Below are 12813 nucleotides of genomic sequence, written 5' to 3'. Positions count from 1 at the left end.
GAAAAGCACCTTTGGGACAACCGTAACTGGGAGTCTCCGTAGTTATTCCTCACTTCAAGTTCGTCCTCCTGCGAGGAGATCCGGAGCCTCGGCGTTTCCCACCCAGCTGGCGCCTCCTCCGGGCTCTCCCACCCGGACCTGCGGCACTCCGGCCTCCCGGGGTCTCTCCGGGCCCTGCCAGGCGGGGGTCGCGGCCGCGTGCGGGGCTTTGAGCCCTCCTCCCCTCGGGACAGGCGGCGTCGCTTCACCAGCCAGGCCCACGGGAGTTTCGCTTTCCGGCCAGGGGCCCCGGCGAAGGCGACCCAGCGCGGCTCCATTGGCCCGCCGGCGCCGCCCAGGGAGGGAGCCGCCCGCGGCCGGTGGCCACAGGAAGGGGTGGAGGCAGCGCCCGGGCCTCCCCGCGCCTCTGGCTGCCCGAGCAGCCGCCCAGCCTCGCCGCCACTTCCGAGGAGCGCCGCTCCAGCGCACAGCTAGAGGTGCCCCGCTCGCCGCCCGCCCGTCCGTCCCGCGCCCAGGATGGCCCCGCGGGCGCTGCCGCTCTTGACGCCGCCGGCGCTGCTCTGCTTCGGGCTGGGACTCTGCCTCTGCGCCGCCGGCGCCAGCAGCCGCCGCGACTCCGCCACAGGTACGGGCGGCGGGGGCAGCTGGCCCTCCGGCGCAGGGCGGGGCGGGGTTCGGCGGCGGCCGAAGGGAGGGGAGGCAGCGCCGGCTCCCGGGCGGAGAGGCCCGATGCCTGCCCCGCCGCCGGCCGTCCCGCTTCCCAGAAGGGGCCGCGCCCGGCCCGCTCCCGACCGGCACTTTTCCTCCCGCAGGCGAGCAGCTCTTCAAGGCGTGGGCCTCGCGGGTAAGCAGCCCCCCGCGCCGCTGGGCAGGGGCGACGGGGGACCGGCCGCCTCCGAGCGCAGCAACCGCTCGGCTGCCCAGCAGCCCCGGAGAGGCGCCCTTCGCCCCGCCGCACGCGCGGCCAGGGGGGGATTGGGGAGGGGGGAGCCTGGCAAGAGGCCGGGAGCGCCGCCTTCCCAGCCGCGGGTCGGGCGGGGGAATCCCAGCCTGGAGGCCTTTCCCAGGAGCGCCCCCCCCCGCGAATCCTCGCCTCGCTTTCGCTTTCTCTTCGGCGCTGCAGCACCGGCGGGCGTACCGCTCCGAGGGGGAGTTCCGGCACCGGATGCAGATCTTCCTGGACAACAAGCAGAAGATCGACAAGCACAACGCGGGCAACTATAGCTTTCGAAGTAGGGGCGCTGCTCAACCCCCCCCGCCGGTTTCCCTTTGGCTGCTAAGAAAAGCGCTCCCCCCCCCCCCGGGTTGGAGCCCCTCCTGACGGCCGCCTCCGTCTCTCTCTTCAGTGGGCTTGAACCAGTTCTCGGATATGACCTTCGCTGAATTCAGGAAGACGTATCTCTGGCAAGAACCCCAGGTAAAGCCACCTGGGCCGGATAAGGAAGTCGGCAGAAGCGGCCTTAGTCTGATTGTAACCCAGACCCCAATCAGCTAGACTGACCTTGGAAACTTTAAGAATTCTCCAGCCAACTGGTTAGCAGCTGAATTTTGGGAGCTAAAGTCCACGTGCGTCTTTAAAGTTGCCAGGTTGAGAAATAAGGCACTAGAGCAGGGGTAAGGAACCTTGGCTTTTATGACTCGTGGACTTCAACTCCCAGAATTCCTGAGCCGGCATAGCCCACCCCTGCATTAGAGGTTAGCATCTGACTGTTCTCCTGAAGCTACGCTTGGGAGAAGCACCACAAGTGAAAGGGGGAAACAGCCAAACGAATGGAAGAGCAACAAGGGAAGGTTCCTCTCCAGAATCTGCCCATTTACAATGTCATTCCTCTTCCTTTGTATTGAAAGTAGGTCCTGCACGAGCTACCACAGCCCCTTGCAGTTTTCCTTGTTCAGATAGAGATATGCCTCAGTTGGCCTACATCAGGGATGGCCCATTACAGTATGGAGGGCTGCCACGAGTGAATTAGCCCCCCCCAATCCTTTATTTGGCCCCACCCATGAGAAGCAGGCTAGCAATGGTGGCCAGGGGCCCATCCAGAGCATGCTCAGACTGTGCCCCCCCCATAGTCTGTTCAGGCTGGCCTGATGGGTCTCATCCGCTGGCCAGTGACCGCTTCCCACTTGCCTCCAGAACTGTTCTGCTACCATGGGCAACTTCCCCAGGAGCGCTGGGCCCTGTCCGAGGGCCATCGACTGGAGGAAGAAAGGAAGGTTTGTCAGCCCTGTGAAAAACCAGGTAATTCGCTCCTTCAGTCCATTCATCCCAACAAGGCACTCTGGGCAGCCAGCAGGGGTTAAAGTGGGGGGGGGGGTTTGCAAGCTTCCCTCCGGCCTTCCAGGACCCTTGCTAAGAAGCTGGTTTCCCTTCCAGCTGATGGGATCTTCTCATGCCTCTCCTCTCCTCCCCCCCCCCCAGGGCCCCTGTGGCAGCTGCTGGACCTTTTCTACCACCGGCTGCTTGGAGTCTGCCATTGCCATAAAAACGGGGAAGCTACTGAATTTGGTGAGGCTGTTCATTTGCACTCCACTCTTTGTTAAAGATTTTGGCAAAGTATGAATGAGGGCCATTTGGTACAGGGCCTCCTATATTGGATAAAGTCAGAACCACACAAATCAGCCTAAGCACAGGCTGAAATCCACAGTCCCCCCCTTCCACGTCTTCCTGGGGAGTCTTCCAGTCTCACGGGCAGCTCAGCAGGACCCACCTGGTGCTGCCCTCTTAGAGATGCCCCCCCCTTCTTCCAGGCAGGAGGCGGCTTGCAAAGGACCAGCTAACTGGGGGCCAAAGCCCTGGCTGGTAAACCGCAGCCTTCTCCTGCCAAGGCCAGAGGGGCGGGGTGGGGGCTTTCATGCCCTGCGTTTGCGGCAGGGAGAGCAGGCAGCCCTGGCCGAGTCCCAGCGGATGGATGGATAGATCTTTATTGTTATTTTTTACCGTGGGTCCACTGGCACCCATTAAAAATGAAACTCTCTTGCCTGCTCTCAAAAGTCTACACAAACATGCTAGATACAACATATGTATATACACACACCCTTACATATAAAAATCACTGTCCTTATTTATATTCTGCATTTATTATTTTTACAAATAACTCAAGGCAGCAAAAGTATCCAACACACTCTCCTCCCTTTACTTTCCCCACAACCACCCTGTGAGCTGTGATGGGCTGAGAAAGAGACTTGTCCAAAGTAACCTAGCCACTTTTCATGGCTACAGTGGGACTAGAACTCTTGTCTCCCACTTTCTTGCCCAGTGCCTTCACCACTTGACTTCAACCTGCAAGTCCCTCTCCATCAATGGGGCTGCCGAGGAGCAAGGGGGACACAAGCTATTGCAGAGCAGCCTGGCCGGGAAGGTTACCTGTATATGTGGGCTTCTATCCTGGGCTCGTTTGATCAGGGCGGGCATGGGCCACGCTCTGGCTCCTCTGGGCACCCTCGGACCCTACAGAAGTAACTTGAGGGCAGGCCTCCTCAGGTGCCAAGCACAGTGGCAGAGACTGGAATGGCCCTCGTGTGCAGAGACACCCAGTCTCCAAGAAAGAAAGTGGCACCAGGCAAGGCCAGGCCGGCTGCTCAAGAGACGGGCAGGAAGGCTGGAACAGGGCCCTCGGCGTGTGGCTTTCCGAGGCTGGCAGCCTTGATTTAACATGTCTCCTCTCCCAGGCGGAGCAGCAGCTGATTGACTGTGCTCAAAACTTCAACAACTTTGGCTGCAATGGGTAAGAGATGCCCTCAGGAAGCCCCCCCCCCATCATTCCAGTTCCACCTTAGCCTCTGCTCTCAAGACCCCAGGCAGCCTTGAAAATGCCGCTTGGTGAGGCCTTTCCTTTCCTTCGCAGGGGACTTCCCAGCCAGGCTTTTGAATATATCCTGTACAACAAGGGGCTCATGGATGAAGAGGCATACCCTTATCGGGCCCAGGTATTGGGGGGGGGCTGTGATCCGAGGTGGGTAAGTTGCCTTTTCTGCAAAGCTGCATCTAAAAAGGCTCCTTTGGTTATGTGCAGAACGGCACCTGCAAATTCCAGCCCCAGAAGGCAGTGGCATTCATCAAAGACGTGGTCAACATTTCACTGGTAAGCAACCTGCAGCCTCTCTCCTCGAGGCCAAGCAGCATCCAAACGCCCTTTGTCCCTTTGGGGACCAACCTTCACCTCACGTCCCGCAAAGCGGAGGCCCAGGGCACTCCCAGCAGTCTGCCTTGACTGCCCTTTTTAAAAAATAGACTTGAATATGGTCTGCTTCCCACTTGGGTCTGGCAGGAAGCCATGTCCCCTTTCTGCACATGCTCAGAGGCCCTAGTCTGATAATGCCGGCCCTCTTTCTTTCCAGTACAATGAGCACGGCCTGATGCAAGCGGTGGGCACATACAACCCAGTGAGCATTGCCTTTGAAGTGAAGGAGGACTTTGTACACTATCAGGAAGGGGTTTACACCAGGTGAGTCCCTGCTGGTGCACCCGTTTGCTTCGTGCCAAGAGGATGTTGCTCAATTTATTTATTTATTTATTGATGGGATTTATATCCCGCCCTATCTCCTGAAGGACTCAGGGCGGCTCACAATAAAACATATAATAAGTGCATAAATCAAGATAAATGAAATTGAGAACATCAGTGCAATAAAAAATTAGAGAATTTAAAAATGAATTAAAAATACTAAATATAAATTAATTAAGATGCCTGTCAGTCAGCTTCAAGAACGGCCCCCATTCCGTGGCCCCTCAGATCCCCACCAAAACGCCTAGGCACCCGTCACACTTCAACAGGCACGTGCTGAATTGGGAGACAGTCAGTTGGGCAGGGGTGGCTAGAAACAGGTCCCCTTTAAAGGAAAGTGCTGGTTTCAGGCTTTGCGCTTGCTCCTTTGAGGCATTGTGCAGCCCTGGCTTTCCACTCCTTGCTCAAAGGAGCCGATTACTGGCTGGTTTTTATTCCAGTCCCGTTACTTCACTTTCTTTGATCGGCCTGTAACCTACCATGTGCAAATGAAAACCCTTTAGCTGGAAGACCCCTTGAGTCCCTGCCCTGCTAAGTGCAAAACCCCAGATGGGAGCACCTCTGTCCTGTGGCCATCTGGCCCCCAGCCAGCCCGCCCTTTTCCTCAGCACCTCACAGGCATCCGGAACCTGCCTGTGACCAGAAGACCAACTGGCCTTGATTGCCTTTTGGGACAGCAGGACAAGTCTTCACAGCTTCAGCTACTTGAAAGTGATAATTCGCCCCTCCCATGGCTTCTTTTTCAAAGTCAGCGTGTTTAGTTCCATTTTTTCTCATAAATCCCAAGCCCCTACTTAACTTGCTATCCTGTAAAATGTTCCCTAAAAATGTGGCGCCCCAAACTGGGCATAACACTGACCTGAGTTCCTGTGCAGAAAAAAAACACAATGCCTTCCTACGATCAAGAAATTAAACGTTGATTTACCTTAAGGCTGCATTTGCCTTTTTTGCACACACATTACACTGCTCACACGTGGTTTGCAGTCAACCACTATTCCAAATGTGAGTTTTTCTCCAAGAGGCCAAGGAGCAATGACTCGCACAACGTCCGGTAAGGCAGACTGACTGGTCTCCAACCGCTGCTCCGTCTCTTCCCACAGCACGGACTGCGACAAAAGCCCGGAGAAAGTGAACCACGCCGTCCTGGCCGTGGGCTACGGGGAAGAGGACGGCGTTCCCTTCTGGATCGTGAAAAACTCGTGGGGCCCCTCGTGGGGTCTGGACGGGTAAGGCGCTGCCCCCGGGGCGCGAGGGTAGACGGCGGCTTCCCGCGGCCTTGCAAGGCGCCGGCCTTTCCGGATCACCGGCCGCCCGCCAGGGTCGTCCTCGGGGAGGGGGAGGCGAAAGGGGAAGCCGCCGCGGGTCCCCGCAGTTCAGCGGCACTCGCACAAGCCCCGTCCTCGGCTCGGGGAGCGCCGGTCCCCACGAGAAACTCGCCTACCCGAAGGGGACGCGGCTCCCTGGGACCCGCCTCTGGGCTCGTCCCGCGGCTTCCCGGGGGAGCGGGCCGCCCTCCCCTTTGCGGCGGGCGGGGCGCTTCGGGTCGGAAACCCCCGCGAAGGGAAGCGGCCGCTCCGACGGGCTCCCGCGCATGAGACTCTTTGTCCCGGCAGGTACTTCAACATCGAGCGCGGGAAGAACATGTGCGGCCTCGCCGACTGCGCCTCCTTCCCGGTCCCGCTCCTCTGAGGCCGGCGCCCTCCACCGCCCCGGCAGCAGCGCGGGCGCCGCGGGCGGCAATAAAAGCTTCCAACCCAGAGCACGTGTGGTGGGCGTGTCGGGGGCGGGGCGGCAGGCGTGGTCTCTCGGTACCGCCCCCGGAAGGCGCCCGACGACACTTCCGCGCGCCGGGGCGGGGCCTGCGGCGTCCAATCAGGCGCCTCCGGGCCGGGCAGGCGCGTCGTCTGAAGCCTCCGGCGGGATGGCGGCCCTTCCGCGCAACAACCTGCGCGAGCAGCTGCAGCGCCACTCGGCCAGGGGCGCCCGAGGCCCGCCCGCCGCGCCCAGCCCGAGGCCCGCGTGAGTGGGGCCGGGGTCGGCGCTCGCCCAGCAGGGCAGCGCGGGGCGGAGGGCGCCAAGGGAGGCGGCGTGGACGGGGAGCCCTCGGGCAGCCTCCCCTTTTGCGAAGGCTCCGGCGGAGGGGCTGTGCCCGGCGCGGCGGTCGTCCGCTTCCCCTGCGGGAGGGATGGGAGCAGCGGGGAGAGCTGGTCCTCGCGGCCGTCCTCTCGGCGGGGCTGAGGTGACGGTGGGCGGCGCAGGAAAAGGCAGGGCTGCAAGAGAAAACGGTGCCAGCGCACCTCCTTCCCCCCCCACGGCTGCCACACCCAAACCGGCGTGCCTCAGATTGCAGCCCAGTTTTCTTTGGAAAAGTGGGATTGCGTCCAGGGTCAACGGTGGAGAAACAGCGGGTCTCGCGAAGGCTAAGCTGAAGCCTCTTCTTCCCCATCCCGACCCCCGCAGTCTCCAGGCACGGAGGCCGAACCCCCAGAGCCCAACCCGGGTGGTCCGGGTCGCAGATGTAGACCTGGGTATCATCGGAGACCTCAGCCGGTGGCTCCGTGTAGATGTTAAATAGGGAGTGGGGAGAGCCTCCAACCCTGGGCCCAGAATCCTTCCTGCAAACTGGAACCAGCTCTGCGGGAAGGAGGAGACCCTGAACAAAACCGTTCTCCCCTTCCTCATCCCTGGAACCAGTCTGGAAGGACGCAACGCAGGATACACCCCTTTTCTTTTGGTGATCTGAGAAATGATTGACGTGCCAGTGATCCAGTCTGCAGCTCTTCCTCCTGTCTCCCAGAGTCATTACCACTTGTCATTACATAAGGAGATCCAGGATGGACACACCACTTCCACTTGACTCTTGCCAGAGTCACCCACAAATGCAATTCATCGCATTTCAGTCATCTGAAACCTGACAGAAAAGGATCCAGATAATCCATTTCTACCAGTACAACCAAGCATGGTTGGAGATCCAGTGAGAGTTATTCAAAATGGTCAGATGTAGCAATGGTTTTTGAGGAAGGTAAACAAGCAGCAGCAGGACCATCCCCACTCCCCCCGCCCCAAGGATGAATCCCCATCCCCAAGCAGAGGCATGCCGAGTGCCAGAAAGCACAAACAGCTGGACTAACGATCCCAAGCACCCTGCCTTGTTTCCCTTTTTTTTGAAATTTTTTTATTAGTTTTTATAAGGTTAAGGAGGGGGTTAAGGGGATGGGAATTAGGGCTGGGGTACAAGAAAGGTTGGGGATGAGGGTTGGGGTTTCCCCCAATAACATTCAATATTTGGCAAACAGCATATTGTCTGGGTAAATATATATAAATAAAAGTAATAAAGCTAATAATTGATAACAATGATAGGTATAATAGATTGTCATAAACAATACTAGGTTTTCAGTCACCCTGCCTGTTTCCTTAATGGTATCACCTATTCTGAGATGTGGAGCAAGGTGGAAAATGGAAGCAGTGAAAGACACCAGTAGGGAGCAGAAATAACTAGCCAAGCTAATAGATTAATTCAAGACGCTGTGACTTCAGCTACATAAAACGGTATGAAATTGCTGAGTTTCAGCTTGGCTGTCGAGGAACAGACTCGGTATCTCTTTTCTCAGGCATTGCTACCTTGAGGTCAGTGATGGAATAGCCCGGGGGGTGGGGAGGCACATTCTGCCACTACTGACTGGCTGTCTAATGTAAAACATGACAGGTAGACCAGCCAAGAAAGATGACCAGATCAATCAGTACTTATTCTACTTAAGTGTAAAGGTACATTAACAGAATCTTGCAGATCTGAAAGTACAGTTGTCCCACTGTCACCTTTAAAACCAGAGAATTGGGGTGGGCTGGTCCTGTCTGAGCCGCTTGTTCTGCCCACTATGCAGCTGTGGGCTATGCTGTCTCGTATTTGACCTAGGCAGCGTCTCTACCCACTTCCTTTCCCACGTAGCATTACGCCTCCTTAGAACTTGCTACCTTGGAGGATTAGTTTTGAGAGGGAACTGAAGAGGACAACTGACATTCTGATTTTTTTTCTCCTGGACATTTGTATTGTACCTTATTCCTTTGAGCTCTTGTACTTTGGCTGATAGGTTTTCAGTTGGTGGGTAGTTTTACCATAATTTGAAAAATGCCTGCTTTAAGTCTGTAGTGTGTATCTATTCAGAGTTATGGCAGCCCTGAAGAAAATGTACATTTGACCGGTCTCCAAGGTTCCAGCCATCACAAGCAACCCTGTGGTCGTGTGATCGGGCACTCTGGAACCATGGTGGTAGCGCAGTGGAATTCTTCCAGAATCCGGGCAATAAAATATATTTTATTTAATAAATATAAAATAATAATAATACATTTATTAGTAATATATTAATACCTTATTAATATAGTATGTTACTAATAAATATGTTAAGTAATAAATATATTAAAATATACCATGTTTCCCCAAAAATAAGACCCACCCAGAAAATAAGCCCTAGCCTGGGTTTTTTTGGCATGCGTCTAATATAAGCCCTACCCCCAAAATAAGCCCTAGTTAAGAGCCTGCCCACTCCGTCCCACCATCTGGTTGCTCCCTGCCGCAACGGGGCAGGAAAGTGCACTTCGCAATGGGGCTGCTGCAGTGAATTGAGGCAAGGCAGGTAGGGTTGGAGCTGCCTCATGCGCCCCATACCTGCTTACCTCAGGGCCCCAGCAGCCAGGCCACCCACACCCTGCCACGTGTCTTGCCTCGCGGTGCTGGCAGAAGCATCCCCTCCAGCAGGAGCCCATGTGGGCACTGGCCCACTTGTCTGGTTGCTCGCAGCCGCAACGGGGCAGGAGACTGCACTTTGAACCCATGCCGCCATGAGTTGAGGCGATACAGGTGGGGTTGGAGCTGCCTCATGGTTGCTTACCTCAGGACTCCCGCAGCCAGGCCGCTGTTCTGTACCAGCCTGCTACCGGCCCTGCAGCAAAAGCAGGGACAACCCCTTTACAAACGGCAAGAGGCTGGAATAAAGCCTGCCAAATTTATTCACATAAAACAGAGCAAGACAAGACACCAACCATGAAACAGGAGCTAAGAAACAGGAACTATCCAAGCGGTTGCCTTCAGCAAACCAGCCCTCCCACACATTCCCCTTACAGTTCAGGGCGTGGCCTCTCTCTGCCTCCTTCCGAGGTGCCCCATTGCCTTCCTCTGTTTACTCCTGATTGACTGCCTCCTGCGTCGGGCGTCCTTGAACAGGGCCAGCTGTGGGTCATCTTCATCCACGCTGTCAGGCTCACACAGCTGGGTCTGCGTCGTGACCAGATGAGAGGGGCCTGGCTGGGGGCTCTCATCAAGCTGTCCAATCCCCTCAGCAAGCTCTTCAACACCCCCCTCCTCCTCCTCTGAGTCATCGACCTAACTGCCGAACCCACAGGCTGACCCTGAATCACAACAGCCGCTCCCCGCTTGGCAACCTCCCCTTGCCTGTTCAATGACCCAGCTGCCTGCCTGCTTCTTCCATTCCACTCCCCTCCCACGCTGGACTGCCATACTACGGAGGATGGGCAGGGGAGGCTTGGTCACCTTACCCGGTCCCCCTACGCCATTTCGGAGCCAGGGAGGAGTGATGCCAAAAGGCCTCCCCTGCCGCTGTGCATCAGCTGTGTCTGCCGCTGGAGGGGCTTTCTTCAGGCCCCACCGGCCCCGCCCCACAGATCACCTGCCCCCCGGTGACGGCAGCATCCTCTGCTTGCCACTTGGGTCTTGCAGCGTTGTGTTGTGCTGCCTGCTGCCCATTCAGCGCCTGTACTTTATGGTTTCAATGGTGGCAGCCCTGGAGGCCGGTGGTAGGCTCTCTGCATCATCCCTGGGCTGGCAGTTTTGGCCACCGGCCACCTTCAAAGCTCTGTCCACACAGCCACAGGAGAGTTGGTGGCTGAAGACACGGCAGCGCGGTCTTCGGAGCACCCCCGCTGCCAGCCCTGGTATAACTCCCGTGGCTGTGTGGGCAGAGCCACAAAGGTGGCCGGTGGCCGAAACCACCAGCCCAGGGACGATGCAGAGAGCCTACCACCGGCCTCCAGAACTGCCGCCATTGAAACCATAAAATACAGGTGGTGAACGGGCAGCAGGCAGCTCGACACAGTGCTGCAGGACCCAAGTGGCAGGCGGTGGAGGAGGAGGAGGCCGTTGCCGTGCAGGTAATCCATGGGGTGGGGCTGGTGGGGACTAAAGAAAGCCCCTCCAGCGGCAGACACAGCTGATGCGCAGCGGCAGCGGAGGCCTTTTGCTGTCACTCCTCCCTGGCTCCGAAACAACGGAGGGGAACGGGTAAGGCCCATCCTCCGTAGTATGGCAGTCCGGCTTGGGAGGGGAGTGAAAGCGAAGAGGCGGGCGGGCAGCCGGGTCATTGAACAGATGGGGGGAAGTCACCAAGTGGGGAGGGGCCAGGCTGCGGGGGCCGAGGTAAACAGGTGTGGGGCGTGCGGGGCAGCTACACCCCCACCTGCTTCACCTCACCTGTTGGCAGTGGCCTCCTGCCCCGTTGCAGCCGCGAGCAGCCAGGTGGGATGGAGTGGGCGGGCAGCTGCAACTAAGACATCTCCTGAAAATAAGCCCTAATGGTTCTTTTGGTCAAGATATATAAGACGGTCCTATTTGGGGGGAAACATGGTATTTATTTTTAATATATTTATTATGCTGTCAATATAAATATGTTACCAATGAATCTAGAAAAGAGATTTCTGGACACTAAAGATGATGTTTTGAATTTGGCCGTAAAATGCTTGCTTATAGTAGCGATTGTGTATCATCTGATATTGTACATTTTTCCCAGAGCTGAAGTAGCTGCGGAATGAATACATACCGTATATACTTGAGTATAAGCCGAATTTTTCAGCCCACTTTTTGGGCTGAAAAATTCCACTTCGGCTTATACTCCAGTCAACAAAAAAACTTACCGAGGACTTGTGCGCGGCCGAGGCTTTGGTGCTTCCGGGATCGCCCGCACCTCTCCCAAGCCACCGCCGTCCGAGACCTGCCGAAGTTTGGGGAGGTTTGGGGAGGTGCGCGCGCACCTCCCCAAACTCCGCGCCTTGCCTGCCTGCTTCTTTCCGCAGCGGAAAGAAGCAGGCAGGCAGGGCGCGGAGGAACGGAGACTTGCCGACGTTTGGGGAGGTTTGGGCGCCTCCCCAAACCTCCCCAAACCTCGGCAGGTCTCCGTTCCTCCTGCCGACCTTTGGGGAGGTTTGGGCGCCTCCCCAAACCTCCCCAAACCTCGGCAGGTCTCCGTTCCTCCTGCCGACCTTTGGGGAGGTTTGGGCGCCTCCCCAAACGTCCCCAAACCTCGGCAGGTCTCCGTTCCTCCTGCCGACCTTTGGGGAGGTTTGGGCGCCTCCCCAAACCTCGGCAGGTCTCCGTTCCTCCGCGCAGACCTGCCGACGTTTGGGGAGGTTTGGGCGCCTCCCCAAACCTCAGCAGGTCTCCGTTCCTGTTTGGGGAGGTTTGGGCGCCTCCCCAAACCTCGGCAGGTCTCCGTTCCTGTTTGGGGAGGTTTGGGCGCCTCCCCAAACCTCGGCAGGGCTCCGTTCCTCCGCGCAGACCTGCCGACCTTTGGGGAGGTTTGGGCGCCTCCCCAAACGTCCCCAAACCTCGGCAGGTCTCCGTTCCTCCTGCCGACCTTTGGGGAGGTTTGGGCGCCTCCCCAAACCTCGGCAGGTCTCCGTTCCTCCGCGCAGACCTGCCGACGTTTGGGGAGGTTTGGGCGCCTCCCCAAACCTCCCCAAACCTCGGCAGGTCTCCGTTCCTGTTTGGGGAGGTTTGGGCGCCTCCCCAAACCTCCCCAAACCTCGGCAGGTCTCCGTTCTTCCTGCCGACCTTTGGGGAGGTTTGGGCGCCTCCCCAAACCTCCCCAAACCTCGGCAGGTCTCCGTTCCTGTTTGGGGAGGTTTGGGCGCCTCCCCAAACCTCCCCAAACCTCGGCAGGTCTCCGTTCCTCCGCACAGACCTGCCGACCTTTGGGGAGGTTTGGGCGCCTCCCCAAACGTCCCCAAACCTCGGCAGGTCTCCGTTCCTGTTTGGGGAGGTTTGGGCGCCTCCCCAAACCTCCCCAAACCTCGGCAGGTCTCCGTTCCTCCGCGCAGACCTGCCGACCTTTGGGGAGGTTTGGGCGCCTCCCCAAACGTCCCCAAACCTCGGCAGGTCTCCGTTCCTGTTTGGGGAGGTTTGGGCGCCTCCCCAAACCTCCCCAAACCTCGGCAGGTCTCCGTTCCTCCGCGCAGACCTGCCGACGTTTGGGGAGGTTTGGGCGCCTCCCCAAACCTCCCCAAACCTCGGCAGGTCTCCGTTCCT

General features: G+C 57.8%; 2 protein-coding genes across 4 annotated transcripts in view; both read left to right on the top strand.

The window, feature by feature from the left end:
• Positions 1-225: 225 nt before the first annotated feature.
• On the top strand, positions 226-6261 carry CTSH (cathepsin H). The gene is made up of 12 exons (XM_081337456.1): positions 226-625; positions 813-844; positions 1124-1232; positions 1347-1417; positions 2135-2239; positions 2420-2506; positions 3670-3725; positions 3846-3927; positions 4014-4082; positions 4339-4445; positions 5603-5728; positions 6116-6261. The coding sequence occupies exons 1-12, from the start codon at positions 517-519 to the stop codon at positions 6189-6191; spliced, it is 1029 nt and encodes a 342-aa protein (XP_081193582.1). The 5' UTR covers positions 226-516; the 3' UTR covers positions 6192-6261.
• Positions 6262-6286: 25 nt separating this feature from the next.
• BLM (BLM RecQ like helicase) overlaps positions 6287-12813 on the top strand; it is a 29899-nt gene continuing 23372 nt past the window's right edge. For 2 of the 3 annotated variants that reach the window (XM_081337411.1, XM_081337410.1), the window contains exon 1: positions 6289-6521. In XM_081337411.1, the coding sequence (XP_081193537.1) occupies positions 6424-6521 (98 nt within the window). In that variant the 5' untranslated portion in view covers positions 6289-6423. Of the gene's footprint in view, positions 6522-12813 lie in introns of all 3 variants that reach the window. The other variant, XM_081337412.1, reaches the window with a different exon arrangement.

The sequence above is a fragment of the Vipera berus genome (assembly GCF_964194415.1).
Source record: "Vipera berus genome assembly, chromosome: 12".
NCBI lineage: Eukaryota > Metazoa > Chordata > Lepidosauria > Squamata > Viperidae > Vipera > Vipera berus.
Note: the sequence above shows the minus strand (reverse complement) of the source record. Positions and strands in the feature narration are given on the sequence as shown.

Coding starts and splice junctions, on each gene's coding strand:
- CTSH (XM_081337456.1), top strand. CDS start 517: ATGGCCCCGCGGGCGCTGCCGCTCTTGACGCCGCCGGCGCTGCTCTGC. Junction 626..812: donor CCGCCGCGACTCCGCCACAG/GTACGGGCGGCG, acceptor TTCCTCCCGCAG/GCGAGCAGCTCTTCAAGGCG. Junction 5,729..6,115: donor CCCTCGTGGGGTCTGGACGG/GTAAGGCGCTGC, acceptor TTGTCCCGGCAG/GTACTTCAACATCGAGCGCG.